Below are 22,414 nucleotides of genomic sequence, written 5' to 3'. Positions count from 1 at the left end.
GCAATCCTTACCTTACCTCTCTTGATATAAGAAAAACTGAGGTTGTGAAATTTCTTTTTGAAAAGAAAAACTTTTACTCAATTGGTTAAAGCCTTTTGAAACCTTTGGTTTAAGTGAAATAGAGCTGTCCTTTTGCTTCCCCCCAAATTCAGGTAAATTAAACTATTAAATAATTGTGTCACATACAGCTATTATAAAGTCATTGCCTTATTTTTCAGAAGAATAGTCTTACAAATTGATATTATTTTAAAGAAAAAATGTAAAACAGCAGTTGACCATAAAATCATAAAAATATAAATATTGATCACAAAATAAACAATAATATGCAGAATTCTGCCTTTAAAATTTATATGAAAATGAACACATAAATTTTTTTTTTCTGAGTTCTTTTCTCTTCAGACACACCAGCAGAAGGCATTGGATCCCATTACAGATGGTTGTGAGCCACTGTGTGTGTGGTTGCTGAGAATTGAACTCAGGACCTCTGGAAGAGCAATTAGTTCTGTCAACCGCTGAGCCATCTCTCCAGGCCTGAGTTCTTTTCTCATAATCCACTGAAAGATCCATCAATGTTGATGTAGAGGATTTCTTTCCTGGTTAGTATATTTTTGCATAAGCACAGATATATTTCTTTATGGGACTTTTGGAGTTTGAGCTGGAGAGATATAGCTCAACTGATAGAGTGTTTGCTCTGAATGCATAGTATCCTCAGCCCAACATTAAAACTGGGTGTGGTAGCCCATGGGGTAATATCAGCTCATAAGGACCAGAAATTCAGGTCATCCTTGACTACATAGCCAGTTTAAGTCTAGCTTGGGCCCTGTGAGAACCTGTTTCCAAAAGAAGAAAGCAAACAATAAAAATAGGGACAACAGAAAACCCTGGCTCTCTATTGGATGTGGAAGGACATCTTGAAGTTGACCTTCCCCTGCTCTTACACTGTTTAGTCATAACCCAAGTTAGTGCTATTGTTGCTGTTGTTGAGAGGACAGGTTTCCTTGGAACCAGATAGGCCTTGAAGTGGTTGCAAAGAGTTGATGTGGGGCAGCAGCTGCTTCTCACTTGATGGTGTAGCCCCTGCCCTAGCTTTTTGGGGTCCTACAGCTTTGGGTTTTAAAGCAATAAAAATTTTTCTTCTGTTCCCCAATGTCATATTGCCCCACTAGAGGTGTTTCTCAAGTACCCACTAGCCAGAAGACTGGGAGACTTTCAAATTACTCATTTCAGTGAGATCAGAGATGGAAGGAAATTGTCTCTTCGGGGAGCATTGGCTGGCTTCATACCCCAGTCACTCTTGAGTTTTTTAAGACCTGCTTAGGAGAGAGTCAAGGCTGATAAAGTACCTGTTTTGGTTGATTTTGAGAGTAAAACTTGCTTTAAAATGTTCAGATTCCTAGATCCTGTACCTACAAGAAAATTGAACTCATTAGTTCTTTGGTGACATTCCATGAACTGAATTTTAGCCATTCTGATTTTGCTATTGTTTGAGGTTGATACATTGAGACTGTTGGTTTTTGTTTGCATATAAATCACTGACAAATAAAATCAGCTTTCTAGGCAAGCAGGAGAGTGCTGTGTTGGGCACGTTTGTGGTGAAGTTTCTCACTTCATCACTAGCAGTAGGTCTGTACTTGTCATATGGCTTGCTTTTCTTCAGCTCTCCCCAATGGAAACTGTGGATAGCTGAGGAGAATATCTCTGAGGAGTGGTATTTGGCAGTTTTCATATCCCTTAGCATTTGATAGCAGTGAGCTGTTGCCACAGACAGGAGGGAGTGCCTGCATGTAGCACCCTCCAGAGTTGCAGTTCTTCTGCTGGCTCTGATGCGTGGGCCCCTTTACTTTACTTGTTGGTTCAGCTATTCTTGAATAGGTCTAGGGGACCAGAATCCTTAGCTTTTTAAGTGTAGGCCCAGGGAGCTGGCGCTCTTCCACCCTGGCAGGCCCAGTGTTGTACCTGCAGGGCCAAGTTTTGGTTGGCTCCAGGCTTGAAATCTTTCTAGAGCTCTTCCCGTGAAACTGACAAAATTTTGCTGGAGGATGAATGTACTTCAGGAGCTGCAGTGATCACCTGGGCTCATTGTGTGGTTAGTGTGTATTTTTCTCATGGTGTCTGTGGTGTTCAGAACAGCTAGTGTAAGCATTAGAAAAATCCAGGTGGCTGTTTACAAGTCAAATGCTGAAGGCTGCGAGTGCAACATGGGATAACAGCTGTTAATTAGGGAGTCACATTGTCCTGTCCCCAACATATTTGCTTATTTGCAGGGAAATGATCAGGATTGCTTACAACAAGAACTTAAAGAGCATATCACTGGTGATAACAGTGATTTGCAAGTCTCTAACACCTTTTAAAAGTGCTGAACACTAGGCAAGTGCATCAGAAAGAGGTGGATCCCCTTCATCTGTCTCACACTGATATAAACCAATGTGGCCAGCAAATTTCATTTTTTTAAATCAACCATTTCTTTGTTTGTGAAATTGCTTTCTTTAAATATTTTTTAAAGTATGCTTTTCAGTTACCAGTTTTATTTCCTTCTTTAAAAACTTGAATAAGAAGATCTCACTAGTATCATGTTTCCAGAAACTAGATAGCAGAGGTGTTGCATTTGGGAATAACCAGTTACTGAGGCTGATCCAAGTCTCAGTGGACTTGAATGAAGTAGTTAAGTCTGTCTCCTGTGTGAAATGATGTGTGACTTGATGGCTGACAGTTGATTCAGTTCACAGCGATCCGTTCTAATCACCGAAAAGACCACCAGGGTTTCCCAATTTTCATAATGTACAATCTGGGTCACTTGAAAAGAAGAAATAAATTAAATACTTTGTGCCAAGGTGAATTTCAGTGTGTGTCCTAATTTGTATTGCACTTCGGGAATGTGAGCAGAAGGCAAATATTTATATCAGATGGGAAATGTGACTTCTTAAATAGGCAAGTTGCTCATATAATTTTGGCAGCTGGGAAGTTTACTGATTAGATTCTGTTGTTATTGTTTAAGCAGCAGATTTGCCTGGGGCAACAAGGAAACATGTTTTGTCTTGTTTTTTTTTTCTACCATTGATTTTATTTATTCACTGTATCCATGGTCATAAATATTCTCCAAGATTCAATAGCACAGTTCCTTTCCAGTGTTTGCCTTATCATTTTGACAGCCAAGGAATAGCGCTTTGGAGTCAGGTTTTTGGCAGAACTCACACAATGCAGTCATATAAGTGGCCTCAGAGTAATTAATATTCCTTACGAGGTTTGGTACCCTGTGTTCATTTGATATCAAGTTAGCACCTTTTCCTCTTTTGAATTCAAGATAGGGTAGTTAACCTGGTGATTGACTGGCCTCAGACAAGATGGCTCAAATTGCTATACAACAAAATTGTGGATTGGGATAGCTGTAGTCGTTACATGGAGGTCATTAGGGTAGGAAGACATTTATTTATTTATTTATTTATTTATTTATTTATTTATTTATTTATGGTCTCTCAGTTTTAGTGTGGCTGGCTGGAGAGATTGGTTTTTGGAGGTCCAGTTCTTATAATCAGACTCGCATAGACAGGTCTTTTACAGTGGGTGTATTTATTCTGTAGTTTATTGTGTTGGATGAGAATGGGCACCAACTCCTGCTCAACAGTTGTAGCCCTATTTTGTTGCAGTAATATTTTAAACTGGCAGCACCTGATCTGGCTTGTTCTTAATCAGCCACCATCTTCCTGACTAGACAAGGCCTGTGGCCACGAGTGGCAATGTGGGAGATGGCTCTGCCAATCTTCCATGCTGTTTCCACAAGGTTGAGCTGAGCTCAGACCATCCCACCTTTACGTGGTACCTGGTAGAAATGAGACTCTAATGCTTAAAGATTATCTAGTGGCTTTATGTGTTTGGTAATGTTCAAATTAACAAGATGCTCACACAATTAGAGGTGTGCCCCAATATCTAACCTTAAGGTATAAGTTGTTACCCAGGACTGCTCTCGATACATGCGTGGCTATCCATGGCTCCTACATCTCTCCTTTAGCTCCTCCTCTTCTTCTCCTCTTCCTCTCCTTGCTTCTCCCACATTAGCTTCTCCCAACTTTCAGGAAAAATATCTGGCTACACTATTTGATTTTTATAATTAAAAATATTTCTTTTATTGAAATTATAATATAACTAAATCATTTCTCCTTCCAGTTTTCTCCCCCATACACTCATATGTTTGAACAAGCCTATGTTGGCCAGGGAATAGAATGTGATGATTTGTATATGCTCGCCTCAGGGAGTGGAACTATTAGAAGGTGTGTCCTTGTTGGAGTAGGTGTGTCCTTTTTGGAGTGGGTATGTCACTGTGGGTATGGGCTTTAAGGCCCTCTCATCTTAGCTGCCTGGATGTCAGTATTCTGCTAGCACCTTTCAGATGAAAATGTAGAACTCTCAGCTCCTCCTGTACCATGACACTGCCATGTTCCTGCCTTGATGATAATGGACTGAATTTCTGAACCTGTAAGTCAGCCTCAATTAAATATTGTCCTTATAAGAGTTGCCTTGGTCATGGTGTCTGTTCACAGGAGTAAAACCCTAACTAAGACATGAAATTATGTTGCTGAGATTTTATGGGTGTAGCTTCTGACATTGCTTGGAGATACACTCTGAAAGCAAAGTCTCTGGTCCTCTGACTCTTATAATCTTTCTACATTCTCCACTACAGTGTTCCCTGAGCCTTAGGTGTATGGATGTTTTGTAGACGATTCTGTCTTAGTTAGGATTTCTATTGCTGTGAAGAGACACCATGACCATGGCAACTCTTATAAAGAAAAACATTTAATTGGGATTGGCTTACAGTTTTAGAGGTTTAGTCTATTATTGTCATGGTGGGAAGCATGGTGCTGGAAGAGTAGCTGAGAGGTCTACATCTTGATCTGCAGCCAGTGTAAGTGAAAGTGATACTTGCCAGGCTTGAGCATCTGAAACCTCAAAGCTCACCCATTAGTGGCACATCTTCTTCAACAAGGACATACTTCCTAATAGTGTCACTCCCTGTGGGCCTATGGGGCACATTTTTCTTCAAACCACCACAGTATCCAATGAGACTCCACAGTTCTGCAATTTGATTGGTTATGGTTTTCTGTAATGTTCTCCATTTGGTAAAGTTTCCTTGATGAAGGGTGAGGACTTCATTTACCTGACTGGACACTTAAAAAACATGTGTAGGGTCTGGCTAGGCTGAGAGGTTGGACCCCTAGTTGATTTTCAATTTCTTCAGCAATTGTAGTTAATTTTGGTTATTTTGAGTGTGTGCATCCAAATGAAGAGGACATCAGTCACTTTTTAAAAAAGCCCTTGTTTTGTCTGCAACATTAAGTTTAGAGAGCCTGTAAATGACCAGTGATTCTTACTCAACAAATATTTAACAACTATGCCTTGTTCCTGGAGCATAATTGAAGACTAAAACACCAGACTTTTGTTCTCATGTGATTCATAATTTATTGGAGGAATTAGATATTGACCATAGAATCCCATTTTTATCATTATAATAAATTGTTCTAGATCTCATGAGAAAGCAAGGTAGAAGACTGAAATTTGTCTGTGCAGTCAAAGAAAGTTCTCTAAGTGCATGTGACCTACAAGGTAAAAAAAAATGTTACCTAAACAAAGAATTGGAATTGAAGGTGAAGAGAAAGGAGAGCCTGGGAATGGTACAAGGCAGAGCTTTTAAAAACCATTTCCTCCCAGGATTTCTTTTCACAGAAGGAAATTTAATTCAGCTCTAAGTATGTGCACATAAAGAAGGTATACAAATCACAAAGAAGTTTATCTTAAAACAAGTTTTTGATATACAAATAGCTTTATCATTTATTAAAGATAAAAATATTATTAATGAGATGGATATACTTGGATCTATTAAAAACCTATATCTTGGGTGAGTATTTGATGCTGTAGCATGTAGAACATCTTCACTGATTTTCAGGGTGGATGAATATTTGATTTTATAGTTGCTGGTGCTGCAAATTCCTCTTCTCATAGTTACATAGTACAAAGTGACAGAATTATATTTAGGGCCATTTCAAAATTTGTATAAATTTCAGTTCTAATAACAAGACAAAAATGTATGTAATGAATTTTAAAAAATGAAATGCAACTCAAACAGCTGTTGTTAAAGTCAACTATTCTAGCATGATGTAGTCAACTCAAAGATAAAGTAATTTGCTGCTTAAATGTTGAAGAATATGTTTTTTGTAGTTAAGTGGTTATGGTTTCATAAAAGCTGCAAACTTTGTATGTGTAGGGAAACCAGTGAGTTCATAATATCTAGTTGTGTACAGTCTCAACTGAGGTATTTGGGAAGTGTTCTTGGAGACCAAGGGGTTGATGGCACGCATGCTATTTAGTGTACACATAGTGTGTTCAGACTGCTTCAGTGACTTTGCACGATACAACACAGGTGAATGCTGGGAATACCTTGGAATTTGGCTTAATTTTTGGATATTGTTTCATAAAACCCCTTTTCTGCTGCCAAATCTCACATTCGATTACATGACTTCGTATAGGGTTGCAGCCCACAGTTTAAGCCTCTGTGGCATGAAGAACATGATCCCAAGCTTGCAGAATTCCAACCAACTTGAAGTATCATTTTTTGATGGCTTCACTATTTACTAAACACATTAAGGAAGGAGACAAGTCTTTGCCTTACAATGGTCCTCTATTCCCACTATTCTAGTTTTTATATTTGCTAACTTATCCATCTATGAAGGTGTAATCGGGAAGCCATTTTAACCAGAGGAAAAACCTACTCTCCAGTTCTTGTTATTGCATAAAGAAATTTTTATATTCTCCCTAAGAAGGGAGTAAAATAGGAAAGTTAATCCCTCCCTCCCTCCCTCCCTCCTTCCCTCCCTTCCTTCCTTCTTTCCTCCCTTCCTTCCTTAATAATTCATCCAAGGAAAGGAAGAGTAGATTGGGGAAAGAAACTAGGAGTATATGGACCAGCTCCTTGGTTTCTGCTGTGGGATTCATGCTGTTGGGAATTTTGTGTCTTGTTTTCTGTGTATGTGCAACTCTTTCAGAGTAGACACACTTCGAGGCTGGAGATTCCTATTAAGCGGTTTTCACTGCAAGCACATATCACATTCATTTCCTGCTTCCAAGTATTGATTTAGAGTTCACCATGCATAAGGTACTGTGTTGGCCTCCAACAGTATGCATTCTTGAATTCTGTCTTTACCCCAGAGAAAAGATGACAGCAATTTAAGGTGCTAACGGTATGGAGTCTTTTTGCTTTGAAACAATTGTTCCCATGGTGGTGGAACTGTCACAAAAGAAGTCATTTTTGCTGTTGTTGTTGAAAGTCTTGCTTTCGATGAAAACAGATTAGGGCTGTGAAGCCTCAGTAAAGGACCCACACACTTGTCCTGATTGCCACATCTTTTGTTGGACAGGACTATAATATAAGCCTGAAGAGCTGAATTGAGGCTCATTTCACATCAGCACTAGTGTTTGTACCAGCAGCCAGTTGGCCAGATAGATGTTGTTCCTCACATTGAGAGGCATAAGCCTTTTCTTTATTGCTTGTTGGCAGGTCCTTACCAGCCTTGGACCTGTCCTATGCTCTTACACAAAAGAGCTCAGTGTAGGAGTTTGGCTTTGAACTTATAAGAAGGTACATTAGGAGGCCAGTTTCTCTCCTACTGTTAACGAGCTTAATAAACATGTCGTGTTCTGGGAATCACATGTTTGGAAAATGTACTTAGTGCTGCCTGCTACACTCAGGAGCTACAGGTGACACTTCTTGGCCCTGAGAATAGTCATTCCATATAATGAAACAAAATTAAATACATAATAAAAATCTTTGTTTAACACAGTTTGACTGAGGTCTGGGAGGACTGCTGACTCTGACTTTCTAGCTGTGGGCTCCCGAGTGAGATCTCTGTCAGTGTGTAGAGCTCATTGCCTAGAACACAGAGAACAGGGGAGAACAGTTGGGAGGGTTAGCCATGCTGGCACTTGTGAAATACTGGACACATCAGGGTTGGTTGTTATTATTTTTTTATTTATGCTAGTTAATGAGATGATGTTCTGAACAGCAATAATTGAGCTCAGTAGGACTTCCTTCCTCACTGTCTCCCCACCACAGCTCTCAGTTTCTAGAATATCTGACTCTGTGTTCTGTTTCTCCACAATCAAAAGCCAGCAATGATATATTTCTTTGGGTCTGATGGCTATGGAGGTGAAGGATGGATTTCAGATAGTCTCAGGTTTTGAATATCAGAGCTGCATAGTTATCTTCCTACTGATGCTGCCATTGCCATTAGCCCAGGCACACATGTTGCTAATTAATCACTTCCTCTGAGAACTTAATGAGCATCATCCACGAGAAGTAGGCAATGGTAGCACCTTGTTTCAAGTTACTGGCTAGTGAGGCGCTCTCACTAGCTTCTCAGGTATTCTGGAAGTTTAGACTGAGGCGGGAAGGTTGTGTTCTGTGTGTCTGCTTCCTCAACTTCAAAAAAGTTAACTGGCATATGTGATACATTCATGAAGTGTCACACATGTGAAAACAAGCCAGCACAACCACTCCCAATAAATCCATGGGGCAACTAAGATTGGTTATTGAATTCTTGTGATTGTGCTAAACAAGCAGGAAACATGTTGTTTGCAAGTGTTGAAAATGAGCCTGCACATTTTTCATATGACAGAGTATTTCATTTTTCTGCTGAAAGTTAAAGTACTTTCCTTCTGGCATCCTCATTTTGTAATATATATATTTTTGAAATATTGCTGCATTGTTACAGAATGAAGTCTGCACTCCATTTTCTTTCTCTTCACTCCCTCAGGAAACTATGGGAAAATGAGGCAAAAGTAGCATTTTTGTGCCTTGTTTTCCTGTGCAGTAGAAATAGAGTCAGGCATGGGAGGCCTATTATGTCACTCCCTCAGTCCCCTCCAACCTCCCGGGTGGACTATACCTTATAGCATGACAAAAGCTATAAGCACAGGTGCCTTCTGTGTCAGGTTCACAGATGAAGACAGGCATTGTGCTAGGGGTCAGCTTTTCCTGATCATATCTGCCTGTTTTGATTGTCACCAGCTTTTATATTACTTGGGGAGATGACGAACTTCCCAAGAGATCAGCTGAAATATTTTGTATCCAACAGATTGGCTGTTGCTTCCAGGTGAGGTGGACCAGAGTATGAGCACCAGTGCTCCTGCTTACGTTCCTTCTGTGGACCACCTGCCTCTCACCTCTGAGGTGAAGCCAGAGTCCGCTCTGGGAAGAACTCAGAAGCAAACCGAAGAGGTACACTCTGGTGTGGGGGGGGGGTTCCACTATGACAGTACTGGGATTCTGTTATTTCAGTATTGCATACTTTTGTATTTTTCCTTGGTTTAGGATAATTTAGAGTTCATGTTGTGTAATTGGTCTTACTTCCGTTTATATCTGATTTATACGGAGCAATGGTGTTTGTACATTGAAGTGTGTTTTACCTCACAGTAGTTCTGCATATGGACTGCTCAGCAGATGGAAGGGCAGTTTCCTTCTCTCTTCTGGTCTGACCTGGCCATGGTTATCATTTCTGAGATCCTATAAACCTTTGTATTACATAAGGTAAGGCCAGGCTGGAAACAGAGAATCCCAGTCTGAAATCTGTTTCTGAAAGGAAGTAGAAGTTTATTTTTTGTAATTAAAAATCTGTAGAGACTTCCTACAGTGAACAGATCAGTTCATCAGAGATCAAAGTCTCTGACTTGAATCTATTGACAACTGCTTAGTAATTGTTCATATCTAGACACATGGAAGGCTGGGAAATGTCACCTGCCAATAGTTTTCAAAAGAGTGGGGAACAGAATCTCTACTATAGCTTCTTTTCCCTAGAGTATCACTTGAGAGACGTTTTGCTGTCACTTTACAGCTCTTCTCTAAACATTTAACAACTACACTGCAGGTATGCTGGGAAGTCACCTCTTACCCTGTTTAATATAACGGGGTGAATACAGGGGGTTGCTAAGGACTCTTTATTAGTGCTTTCTAATAAAAACCCCAGGGTCTCTCTTTGATTTACTAAATCATTCAGATGCTCTTGTAGCTGCATATTCAGTTATGGAATCAGTCATTCAATCAGAGATAACATATGCATTTCAGTCTTAAATGGTCCTTTTCCTTAGAGTACTTTGTTTTACTATATTGAAAAGTGTACCGAGGGTGCTTGCAGGCTTGCATTGAACTTCCAAATTGGTTACTAGACAAATCAGCCAGGACAGCCACTTTCCAATATGCTCTCTGAATTATAGATTCTATGCTCTGAGCTGTAAGAAGTTAAAATTACAGGGCTTCTCCAAGCAGAAGTCTGTTTCATTTTAAGGCTTGTTTATGTTCTTGGCTAGTTGTGACCATATAAGTTACTGGGTCAGACGCCTGGCATGGCACCTAGTACTTTAAGAAATGCAGTTACTTTTAAGTCAGTTGTAGAATATATATATTTTAGGACAGTAATAGAAATTATTATAAATTAGTTTTGGTTAGTGGTTAAAGAAGCTTATTCTGGAATTTATATGAAAGCCAATGAAACTCAAATTACAATGGCAAGTTTTTGATATTGAAAGCCTTGCACAAAATAGGCAAGCATTCATTTCCCCCATTTTAAAAATATTTTTTTGGGGATTCTCATGAAATGTGTTTTTATTATATTGACCCCTCCCCCCAATTCCTGACTTCTCCTAATTCACCCCTACCTCCTTAACCTCTCCCCCAAGTTTTGTATAAATTCTTTCACTAAACAAATCTCTACTGTGTAACTGCTGCACTTGAAGGTGTTACATAGCTCAGGCTGGCAGTTATCTTGCCTCAACCTCCCAGGTACTAGGATTAGGGTGATAGGTTAGTACTGTGGTAGCCAACTTATGGCTGAACTTTTTTTTTTTTAAAGACTGTAAATGTCCTAACAGAAAATGTGAACATTTAAAAATGTTGGAGTTCGGGGTTGGAGAGATGGATCAACAGTTAAGAGCACTGACTTTTCCTGTAGAGGAGAGCCAGTCCTGGGTTCCCAGCAACCTCTTGGTGGCTTACAACTATCTGTAATGGGATCCAGTGCCCTTTTCTGGTGTGTCTGAAAGTCAGCTGCAGTGTACTGATAATAAATGATTAAAAGATTCTAACCATCTTTTGTAGCAAGTGTCTTGTGAGACCGACCACCAAGGAGCCTTTGAGGGCTGGAGCGGTGGCTGCTCTCAGTGCCTTCAGTCTGAAAGCTGAATGTGTTCTGTTGTGAGTCCTCCTTCCTCATAGCTGCCTCTTCAGATCCTACAACTCTCTGATATGGATGGGGCCTTTCTGATCCCCTGCCCTCACCAATTTTATTACTGGTTTATGTGTGTGTATTTTTCCTTTTGAGAAAGGGGCATATTTTCAGATATCTAACTAATATTTGTCAATAAATTCTTGCCTTGTTTCCTCTGTTTTGATGAATTTTGGAGGTTTTGAACTGCGTTCTAGAGCAAGAAGAGTTTATACTATTGAGAGGGAAGTTCTGGTTCCCTGAAAAGACAATTATGGCCGTGGTCAATAGGGAAACTTGAGGTCCTGTGTTTCCCATTTCACAACACTTCCCCACCAAGCTAGTTTATTTACCACACCACTCCATTCTAGCCTATAGCTAAATGCTACCATTATTGATATGAGCATTAGTTTGTGTTCCTTAATTTGCCCATGTGGTATTTTGAATGAAAACAGTTCCTCCTTTAGCAGTGTCTCTATAAGAATTGGTCACATGAACAATTTTAAGGAAACTCAAAGTTTCCTAATAGTACACAAATTCTAGTCCCTTAGTGGTCACAAAAAATTTTTCAATTAGACTTGAAATTAGACATCTGAAATCTACACATTTCTCTCAGCTCCTTAGGCAAAAATAACAAGTTAATAACTTAATTCACACTTGTTTTTTGTTTAGCAACAGGGGATTTGGCATTGTATAGCAATGATTCTTCTCTAAAATAAACCAGAATTTCAATTTGTAAATGAAACTTTGGAGCCATATAACTTAAGATCCCAAAATAAACCCACACAGAAAGAAGAAGGCTTCTAGGCTAACACAGCAGCCAGCAGCTAGAACATGGAATAGGCATGCAGCCTTACTGTATTTGACGGGGCGTCATTTGGATGGTCACAGTGATGCTTTCTGAATGGTGTGACATACATCATTTCACTTGAAATTACATATCCCTGCCTTGTCACTCATTCCTGCATGTCTCTATATTTATTTTACTGTAATGTAAATGTCAGAATGAGGTCAGACAAGCAACAAATATTTACAAAATAAACCTGTTGCTGTATTTGTCTACTCTACTCTAATCTCCCTAGCAGTGGCACACATGCTTCTTGCCACCTGCCCCAATCTGTGGATTCTTGAGTAAAAGATACACACACACACACACACTCACACACACACACACAAAGCCTTCTATTTTAATATGCCTTAAACAGCACAATGGCTGGGCCACTCTCAAACGTCCATGTTGCTAACGCCTCTTCCCTGATACTCCTGAGTTATTACTTACTAAAATCTATATTCTGTCTTTGCTACTCTAGACCCAAATTCGAGGGGAGAGGCCTGGGTCCACTTTTGCTTGGCTGGTATTCTGTCTTCTGCAGCTCTCAAGCCTGCATCTTATTCCTTCCCTGGCAATGGCAATTCTCCCTCTCCTGCTTTCCTTGCCCAGGAACCTAAAAGTCCCACTTCTGTCTCTCTGCCCAGCCATTGGCCACTGGCAACTTTATTTATCAATCAAAACCAACTGGGGACCGGGACCTCTGCATCTTACAGGCAGATATATGGGTTCCTGTGTAATTTTGCGAGCTGAAATAACATAAGTAGCATAGAACCAATCCACAACATAAACCAATTCTTACTACTAACTGGGAGCCACCTTGTGATATAGTCACATGATTGAAGTCTGTCATGGTCTGGATATGACCTGTTCCCTACAGGCTCATGCCTATATATATAGTCCCCAAATGATGGTATTATTTTTGGGGACTCGTGGAGCTTTTGGAGGTTGGGTTCTTGCTGGATGTAGTGAGTTATTGGAGGCTGTATAGCGTGGCCTCTCTGCCTGTCCCCAGCTTCCTGCTTTGTGTTGATTGAAACATGCAGTCGCAGTGTGTCCTCACATGATGCACCAAGAGCTGGGCCTGATCTTTCCTTGCTGTGTTTCCTTTCTTCTCTTTGGAATTGGATTGTTTACTTTGACATTGCTGGAAGTGCGTGACATCTTGAATTTACAGGGGCTCATGGTTTAGAGGTTGTCTGAGTCTTAGAAGAGACTGCACTTGAACGCTTGAGTAGTTACAGAACTGCTAAAGACTACAGGACTTTTGAAGTTGGGCTGCATTTATTTTACATTATAAACACAGTCGTGAACCTATGGGGACAGGAGAGAAATGTCCTGGTATGAATGTAAAATGTACCACATAGATTTATGGCTGAACCCTTGGTCTTCAGCTAGTGACACTGTTTTGGGAAGTTGTGGAACCTTTAGAAGGTAAAAGGAAGTGTAGTCACTGAAGGTGGACCTCTAGGCTTTATAGCGTAGTCACTGAAGGTGGACCTCTAGGCTTTATAGCTTGCCCACATCCTGTTCTCACTATGCTTCCTGATCTATGTAGATTCGAGGAAGTGGGTGTCACATGCTCCCACCACCACGGAGCTACCTGCTGTCATGCCTTCCTCACCTTGATAGGCTGTACCCCTCAATGTTTTAGCCAAAATACAGGTCTCCCCGCTTTGGTTGATTTTATCAAGTCTTTGATCCCAGTGATCTGAAATGTAACTAACACAGTGCCTTTGTCTTTTTCTCCTCTCTTGGGTCCTTTCGCACAATGTTTCACATGTTTACATCTCTCTTCCCACTGTTGACAAAAAGGGAACGAGAAGGAAACAACCTTCTGTCCCCTGGACCTCTCTTTGGCTAGGGTCTGTTTCTCTCCCTCTTTTCCCACTCAAATTTGTTAGTGCTTCCAGCTGAATTCCTTTCCCTTCTAGTTTCTACCCAATTTAGTCAGGGCCTCTTGTTCCTCTCCTCTCATTCCTCTTTCAGTGAGCTGCTGTCTTGGCATTAGTTGAGTTCCTGAAAGCATTCATAATGAAGGTACCATTTGTTCAAGACCCAACCCAGTGGTTCCTTTTCTGCATTTATGGGATGTGGAGATCCGTGCCTGTACTTCACCAGCTTTACCCTATACTCTTGCCTTACTGGTTCTCACAGTTCTCTATTCTTTGTGTGTTTCTGAAGTTGTTCTCATCCTCCTTTGGAGGTTTTTGTCTACCCACTCCTAAGGATTCAGTATTCCCCAGGATTTCATCCTATACCCTGTAACTCTTCTCTCTATGAATGCTTAAATCAATTTTCATTTAAATTCTACCCATTGCACTTATGTCTCTAAATGGATGTGGCTAGCTTCAGGTCTTTTCCCTTTTGGGCTTCAGGTTTGCCTTTTATCTTTGGCATCTTCCAGAGATCCTCAAGTACAGTGTGTTCCCTGCTGCTTTCCTTCCTGTACTTTCCCCTGTGCCATTGCCGTCAATTCAGCCACCAAGCACTGCTTATTTTCCTTCCTACATGGTTTTCAATATCTTTCCTGACAGTGCTCCATTGTCTTGTCTCTTGCTTAGACCACTATAGCAGGTCCTGAGAGCCTTCTGACTCCAGACTAATCTCTCTGAATTGACCCTCAGTTTAACCTTCAGCGTGAGACACTTGATTCTAATCTCCAAGGTGACAGGCCATCCTTCTTTTTGGTGCTGTTAAATACCTGTTCCATTATAGGTGTTCATTAAAAAGTTTATGAAATGAAGGGGTGCATACAAGACCAAGTATTTTCTCTGCTTTCCAAAGATTCTTTAGGGGCTTTTGATCATCTCTAAGATGATGTTGCTGCCTTACCATTCCTTACCACTGTCCTCACTATAGTTATGCTCAGATAAATGCCAAACTGCTTTCACACATGAAATGCTGCACCTTTTGTTTACAGCCTGCTCATGAAAACTCTCCTGTCTGCAAAGCTGTTCTCTTAGCCTGTTAACCAATAAACCTTTTAGGATTTCACTTAGGTATCTAACCATCTCTAATTCCTTCCTAACCCACTCCAGATGTTCCTGTAATCCCCAAACTCTACCATTTCACAGTTTACTGTCATGATAGGTTTGTACTGATCTAATGTGTCATTAATGCAGGTGTTTCTTTGTGTCCTAGGACCTCATACAATGGCTAAGATATGTAGGAACATGCACATTTTGGGAAGAATGAAAAATGCCCAAATGACTGCAAGGAGCTCTTCTCATACCTTGGGTGCTGAGCCACACTGAAGCACATCCCCCAAGTGGCTTAAAATATTCTGAGGAGTATATTTTGGCATTATAAATATGAAATTATGACTATTTTTAGTTTCTTCTATTTTTCTGTTCCAGCATTTAAATCATTTTCCAAGAAAAGGATCTAGCAATAGCTACTGTTAATAACTGTTTCTAAGTGACAGATATCAAAGTATATTTTTATTTTTAAAAGTTTATTATAAATAATGCTTGTATTGGCAAGTTTGTTAGCCTTCAGAAATCTATTCTTTGCTATTGATTTTAATTCAAAATGTCTGTAAAAAATTTTCAGTACAATGAGAGGTCAACTATATGGAAAAACACTTTTTTTTTCCCAGTTAAGAGAGAATTGTTTACCTGTAGTACCATAATGTTGGTACTTTCCTCAACAATGTGGATTGGATCATATTCAGTCCAGTGTAGACTGGAATAATATTCCAGCCACAATATGGGTTGGATCTCAGGGAAATGGTATAAAGTGGCACTGGAGGGGGGCATCTATGAAGAACTAACCTGGTTATAGGCCTGATCAGAAGCTCCGAGAAGGCTAAACCATGAGCCTACTTCACTCAGACCACCTGACAAGGTGGCAGAGAGTGACGTGAGGTGACATGGGGCTGATGTATGTTCTTTAGAGGAATAATTCCTGTTTGGGGGAAAATGAACCTTCTGAGGTTCATGCTCTGCTTTTTGGAGTTATCCTAGTAAAGGGCTTGCCACAGGTTAGGGAGATCATTTGTTTATTTTGTCTTTTCCTTGGTCATGAAACCCTATAGACACAGGTTTTGCTGCACTCATGTTGTGTTCCCAGTACCTAATTGTTTTTTTGTTTTCAGTTGAAGCAAGCTTTATTTAATACTGGACAGAAAGATGGACTGGTCAGGTACTTAACCTAGAATTCCCAGAGAATGGTGCTAAATTAGGTCAGTCATGTATCTACAAAGGCCAAAATATAGGTTTTGGTACTTCCCACTTTCATCCGCATATATCCTGAAATAATTACTACCTATGTACCTCATACCTGTTTGTGATCAAGCACATCTTGTACATTTGGGGAAACCAATCTTACTTTCTGAAGAGAAAACATGTGACTTATTAATTTAAATAAACAGTGGTTCTCAGCATTCTAGGAAGTAATCTGTCCTTGGGCAAGTAGGGCTTATAGATTAACTTTAGTCCGTATAGACTGTGTTAATGAAATTAACTGATGTGTGAAACCCAGCTTACTGTGGGTAGCACCATTCCCTAGGTAGAGCCTCCTTTGAGTGGAGAAATCGTGTTGATCACAGATAAGCAAGCAAACAAATAGACATGTATGCATTTATTCATTTCTCTCTACTCTTGACTTTGGATATAATGTGGCCAAGATGATTCAAGTTTCTGCCTTGACAATGGATTATACAATGGACTATAACCTGAAATTAGTAAACTAAAATCATCTCCACATCCCTAGCTCATCCTCATTTCTTTCTACCATCTGCCACTATATACTCACACTGTTTCTTCATCACTTTTGCTTCAGCAAATACTTTAGAAAATACTGGCTTTTGAGTTCTGACCTCTGTAGCCTACCCAAAACCTTTAACTAATTGGGCTTAATTTGTTTTTAAGTAAATGAAAAATATTCAAGTAACAAAACAAAAGATTATTATTATTTACATCCCACCTGCAGTCTCCTTCCCCTCCTCTCCTCCAAGTCCCTCTCTCCCAACTCTCTTCTGCTACCAGTATCCACTCTTCCTCTGTTTTGCTTCAGAAAAGGCAGACCTCCCTTGGATATCAACCAAACATAGCATATCAAGTTGGAATAACACTAGGCACCTCCCCTCATATTAAGGATAGATGAGGCAACTCAGAACAAGGAAAAGGGTCCCACAAGCAAATAACAGGGTCAGAGACAGCCCCTGTTCCCACTGTTAGGAGTTCCATAAGAAAATCAAGCTACACAACTGTCACATATGTGTAGAGTGCCTAGGTCAGTCCTGTGCAGGCTACCTGATTGTCAGTTTAGTCCCTGTGAGCCCCTATAGGTTTTCTTATGATATCCTTTGACCTTCTGGTGCCTCCAGTCCTTTCTCCTCATCTTGCACATGATTCTCCAAGCTCTGCCTAATATTTGGCTATGAGCATCTGCATCTATTTTCATTAGGTGCCAGGGCGAAGCTTCTCTCATGTCAGTTGGGCTAGGCACCAGTCTATGAGTGTAACAGAGTGTCTCCTCCTCCTCCTCTTCCTCCTCCTCCTCCTCCTCCTCTTCCTCTTCCTCCTCCTCCTCTTCCTCCTCCTCCTCCTTCTCCTCCCCCTCCTCGTCCTCCTTCTCTTTTGTCAGTTGTATTTGGTTTTGTCCTACTCTGGGCTATCTAGTATCTAGTCTCCGGGTCCTGGTACCCCAGGCAATGTCAGGGGTGAGTTCCTTCTTGTGATACCCAGTACTTAATTCCTAAGTGTTTATTGAGTGAACAAGTAAAGGGGAGAGGGAATGGAAATGTTTACGTAGAAAGTAGGAAGAGCATGATATGGTATTGAAGGGATTTTCATAGCCAAGGGACTTGTTTAACTTGAAGTAATAGGCCAGCTTCCCTGGGAGGTAGATGAAGGCTAAATGTCCACATGTGATGAAAGTGGATGAGTTCAGAGGCTCAGGGTGGGATTCTGAATCCTCGTGTAGGACACATGTGAGATGCCTACAGCTCAGTAGGTATGTAGTCACTGTTTTCAGATGAGGACATAAAGAGCTTCAAAAATCCCAAGACAGAATGCATTCATAGAGGTGGAGTTTCCTCGGCATGTTGGCCAGGATCGGTGAGAATAAGGTGCCTACATCGTTAGTTAGGGTAGACTATAACCTGCTCTGTAGACCTCAGAAATTCTTCACAGAGTTGGAGATGGCATGGACACATGCTTTTTGGATATGAACATCAAGTGTCACCAAGTGTGCATGTCTCTTCATTGGAGCCAGTCTTATCAACAGTGTTCTGTTACTGTGTAGTGAAGATAAACTTAATTACAGAAAGTGATCATGGCACATCAGTCGCTTTCTTGTGCAGGCTAATTAGCTTCCTGCATGCAGCTGCTCTTCTGAATACAGTCTTGACCTTGTACATGGCCCTGAGTACATTTTCAGTGGTGACTGTGAAAACTGTCCAGCTTATTCAGAAAAGGTCAGTTCTCCCAAAGAACTAAGGATTGGTTGATTTTGCTTGTGTTTTTTGAACAAATGTGACTTTACTTGAAACAGATTGCCCTGTGTTCAAATATGGCTATTCTTCATGTTCTGAAGTCTTTCAAAGCTTCGTGACTGGGAGGCCATAGTAGGTACTGGCAGAGCTGATAGAAGGTTACTGTTGATACACATGTGAATCCTGATGCTGGGGCAGGCCCAAGACAGGAAATCATTCAATGGCAGCTCTTACTTTTCCTCACCAGGAACACAGAGGAAAGGACCAGGCCTCTGGAACTTATTGGATGGATTACAGCAGCTGATTTTAAGGCCACAGGGCAATGAGGGGCTGGCAGTCTGCTATTGGCATGTCATACCTTACTCCTTAATAGGGCTTTCTGAACAGCTCTGCTTTTCTGAATTCCTTTTCACTGTAGTAGCAGCGTGTGCCATTTTCACACATGGTGCAGAAAAGCTCCTCAGGAGATCATCTTCCATGCAAGAATGTTTAAAGCTGACACTAGCTAAAGCTTCTGTGCATTTTTCATTATTGTATAAGCCATAGCTTTCAATTATGTGTGCACCAGGTGCAGATGGCAATGGTGTGTGTTTTCACTGTTTCACATACAATTGGCTTTGGGTGGTATTTTTCAGGGGGTGAATTAATGAGATTTAAGGCATTCTTTTCTGTTTGCTGGAACATATACTCTTTTGAAACAAACAAACATAAACCAAAAAACCAAACTTTCCCCCCATACTGGGGACCAAACATAGGATCTTTCATGTACCAGGCACGTATTCTGTCAACTGAGCTATACCCCCAGCCCTGCAAAATGGGCTTTGAATGGCTCATCCTTTAGAAGGTCTTTAAAACTCATAAATATGTGTAAACACATACAAAATTCTCTCCTTTCTTTGTAGCTATTCTGACTTACAGGTAAACTGTAATATATAAAAAGGGAGAAAAAGAAGAATGTTGGATCTTTAAATTTGATCATACATGTTTTAATTCCTCCTGTTATTGGACAGGGGTTATGGGTATTACCTCAAGTATAGTAAATGTTTTAAATTAATATGTGTTTTAAATTTAATTTTTAAAGATTACTTCCTAATAGGTATTTTTTAGCTAATGATGAAAAGGTTGGTCAAGACCTTAAGGTATATTTTTTATAGTTTAATGGCGTGTCTAGCTTTTCAATATGCCTCTGTTTTGGCACAACAGTGTGGCAAAGAATGAAATGAATGTATGCAAAGCAGACCTGCTTCTTGCCTTGGGGGCAGAATTAGTTAATGATACTCATTCAGATACAGCATGATACAAATGGGGCATATTAAGAGGCTTAAATTAGGTCAAATTGAATAATTGAATTTATTTCTTTACTTAAAAACAGCTTAATCAGCTGAGAGTGCTGAAAGTCTAAAAAAAGCTTCATTAACTATTAATAGGCTGTTTGTGTTTTCAGCTTCATCTTCAGTTCAGTGACCATGTTTCTCTCTGCCTTTGGTACCTTTTGTAGATACTTGGAGATGAAGTTCAGCCCTTCTTTCTCGATGAAGAATTTGATTATGACAATGTGACTCTCACTCCCAAGTTTACTGCTAGAGAGATAGCAACCATCCAAGAGCTGTCCAAGCAAAAGAGAATGGATTCCAGTACAGATGTGTGTGAACTTCGTTACTGAGTCATCAGATGTCTCTGTGTTTAGTTTTATTTTGTTCATACTGAAGCAACTTTAGAATAAAGCATATGCCAACTGATTCCCTCTGTGGAAATGTACCTGGCTACATTCATTGTCACTGTTGTTTATCACCAGGACACAGATTAACCAAGACTGATGAGATCACTTCTGTTTCTGAATTCTCTTCTGTCCCATGACCATGTCTCCTACTGATTGGGAAGATGGAAGAGGGAAATGAGGCAGGAAATAAGGAGTGCTGAATCTGCATGTGATGAGGGCGCCATACAAGGACATGTGTGTGCTGCACTGAAAACTGGGAGTGTGAGTGCATCTTGTTAGAGGTGAAGGACGACCACAGGCTCCAAACATTACTAGGACTAATAGAATCACATATGTATGTAGGCCTTTGATTCTGTGTGTCCAGAGATGGTGCATTTAGTGTGCTTGTGAGGGGACTGAGCTTCACGGAAAAGGAAGGCACTGCAGAGCTGATTTTGACATCACACATGGAATTCTGGATTAAAAATCTTCCCATTAAGTCATGTCTGATAGTTACAAAGTATAGCGAGTAGTCTCTGTCTCCAGAAGTTTAAGAACAGCTAGAGAATGTAAAATGATATTATGGGGGCTGGTGAGAGGGCTCCATAGAGGTGCTTGCTTGGCAAGACTCATGACCTTAGTTTAGTTCCTTGAACCATGTAAAGCTGTCCTCTGACCTCCACAGGTGCAAGGGCAAGCGAACCCATGCACACTCACCCTTCTTCTACTAATAATAAATGAAAAAAAAAATGAAAATGTACCATGGAGTGGCAACTATGCCGATGACTCATAAGTTCACTGAGGGAATGAGTAGAGCGGGATGAAGGCACTGAAGAAGGAAGGATGAGGTGGGTAATCTGTATGAAATTGTGTTTATTATTGAAGAAGTCAGTAACAAGTGTGCTTGGTATTCTTTCCTCTTTTAAGTAGACTTTACATTTTAGCATAAACGTAGGAAGCGTAGTTTCCATACATTCCCTCTCTCTGATCCCCTATGGTTAACACCACACACCACAGAGTATGCTCATTGCTGCTTGGGTTTGATTCTGTTCTATTGAAGTTCCTTTTCGTTTCTTGTGGTAAGAACACTTGACTTGAGAGCCACCATGCTTCAATGCTTGGGCATACAGTTCAATATTACAAACCATGTATACAATATTGTGGCAGATCTCTAGGATTTACCCACTTGCTACTGAAACCACACTCAGTTCTTTATGTCTTCTGTTTCTGAGTTTGACTGCTAGAGACACCCCATGGAAATGGACATGCATTGTCTTTCCTTTAATGACTCGCTTATTTCACTTACTACAGTATTCTCTGGGTTCCTTCACATGGTCACATGTGGCAGGCTTTGTTCCTTCTGAAGGCTGAATAGTAAGTATCACATCATGCATGTACACCTCTCTTTATTCGTCAGTCTGAACATTTAAACTGTTTCTGTATCCTGGTTCTTGTGAGTCACGCTGCAGTTTGTGCTTGTGTATGTATGAGGAGTTGCATGTGTTCATAGTCATAAAAATGCTGCTTACAGTTTGTACAAAAGAATTCTCTCAATTTCATATTGAGACAAAGGAGACTCAGACAATTTGCATATTTATTTTTATAGATTCAACTTTCATCATTTATGACTAAAGCTCTATTTACAATAGGCAATAGGGAATCTAAAGACTGTAGACAGGGTCTTTTTGTGAGGAAGAGAAGTAAATGCACTAACAGTTATGGCAGAGCTGCAGCGCCCAGCATAACAGCCACTAACTTCATCCTAGTGTGTGGAGAACTTGAGATGCAGCCGCTCTGACCAAGGAACTGAGTTTTGTTATTTGATTTATAGTTCAATATAAAATGAAGAACATACTTAACTCAGTTATCAGAAAGCTTTCAAGTAGATTTAGAACTTTGGAATGTGACTCTACTTTTTCAAATGTACATTTTGTAAATTGAAATGTTGGAGTAGTGGTTACATAGCTACATGTATGTACTAGTAATTATTTTCAATGACAGCATAGTGTCTTAATTTAAAATATGCTGTGCATGTAAAATACATGGGAGTTTTATGAATTAATGTGAAAATATTATATCCTTTTTGCATTATGGGCTTAAGTGACTTGAATTACCTGGCTAAATGAAATATATTATTAAGATTTATCATATTCTTTTTACTTTTTAAATGAGGCTACCAGGAAACTTAAAATTCTATAAATCAC

At 40.1% G+C, this 22,414-nt stretch overlaps 1 protein-coding gene across 2 annotated transcripts in view; it reads left to right on the top strand.

The window, feature by feature from the left end:
* Positions 1–22,414, top strand: part of CUNH11orf74 (chromosome unknown C11orf74 homolog) — a 152,178-nt gene that overhangs the window by 46,335 nt on the left and 83,429 nt on the right. The window contains exons 6-7 of one of the 2 annotated variants that reach the window (XM_028767019.1): positions 9,120–9,262; positions 20,010–20,265. In XM_028767019.1, the coding sequence (XP_028622852.1) occupies positions 9,120–9,262; positions 20,010–20,174 (308 nt within the window). In that variant the 3' untranslated portion in view covers positions 20,175–20,265. Of the gene's footprint in view, positions 1–9,119; positions 9,263–20,009; positions 20,266–22,414 lie in introns of those variants that run through there. The other variant, XM_028767020.1, reaches the window with a different exon arrangement.

The sequence above is a fragment of the Grammomys surdaster genome, unplaced genomic scaffold (genome assembly GCF_004785775.1).
Source record: "Grammomys surdaster isolate TR1022 unplaced genomic scaffold, NIH_TR_1.0 170, whole genome shotgun sequence".
Classification (NCBI taxonomy): domain Eukaryota; kingdom Metazoa; phylum Chordata; class Mammalia; order Rodentia; family Muridae; genus Grammomys; species Grammomys surdaster.
Note: the sequence above shows the minus strand (reverse complement) of the source record. Positions and strands in the feature narration are given on the sequence as shown.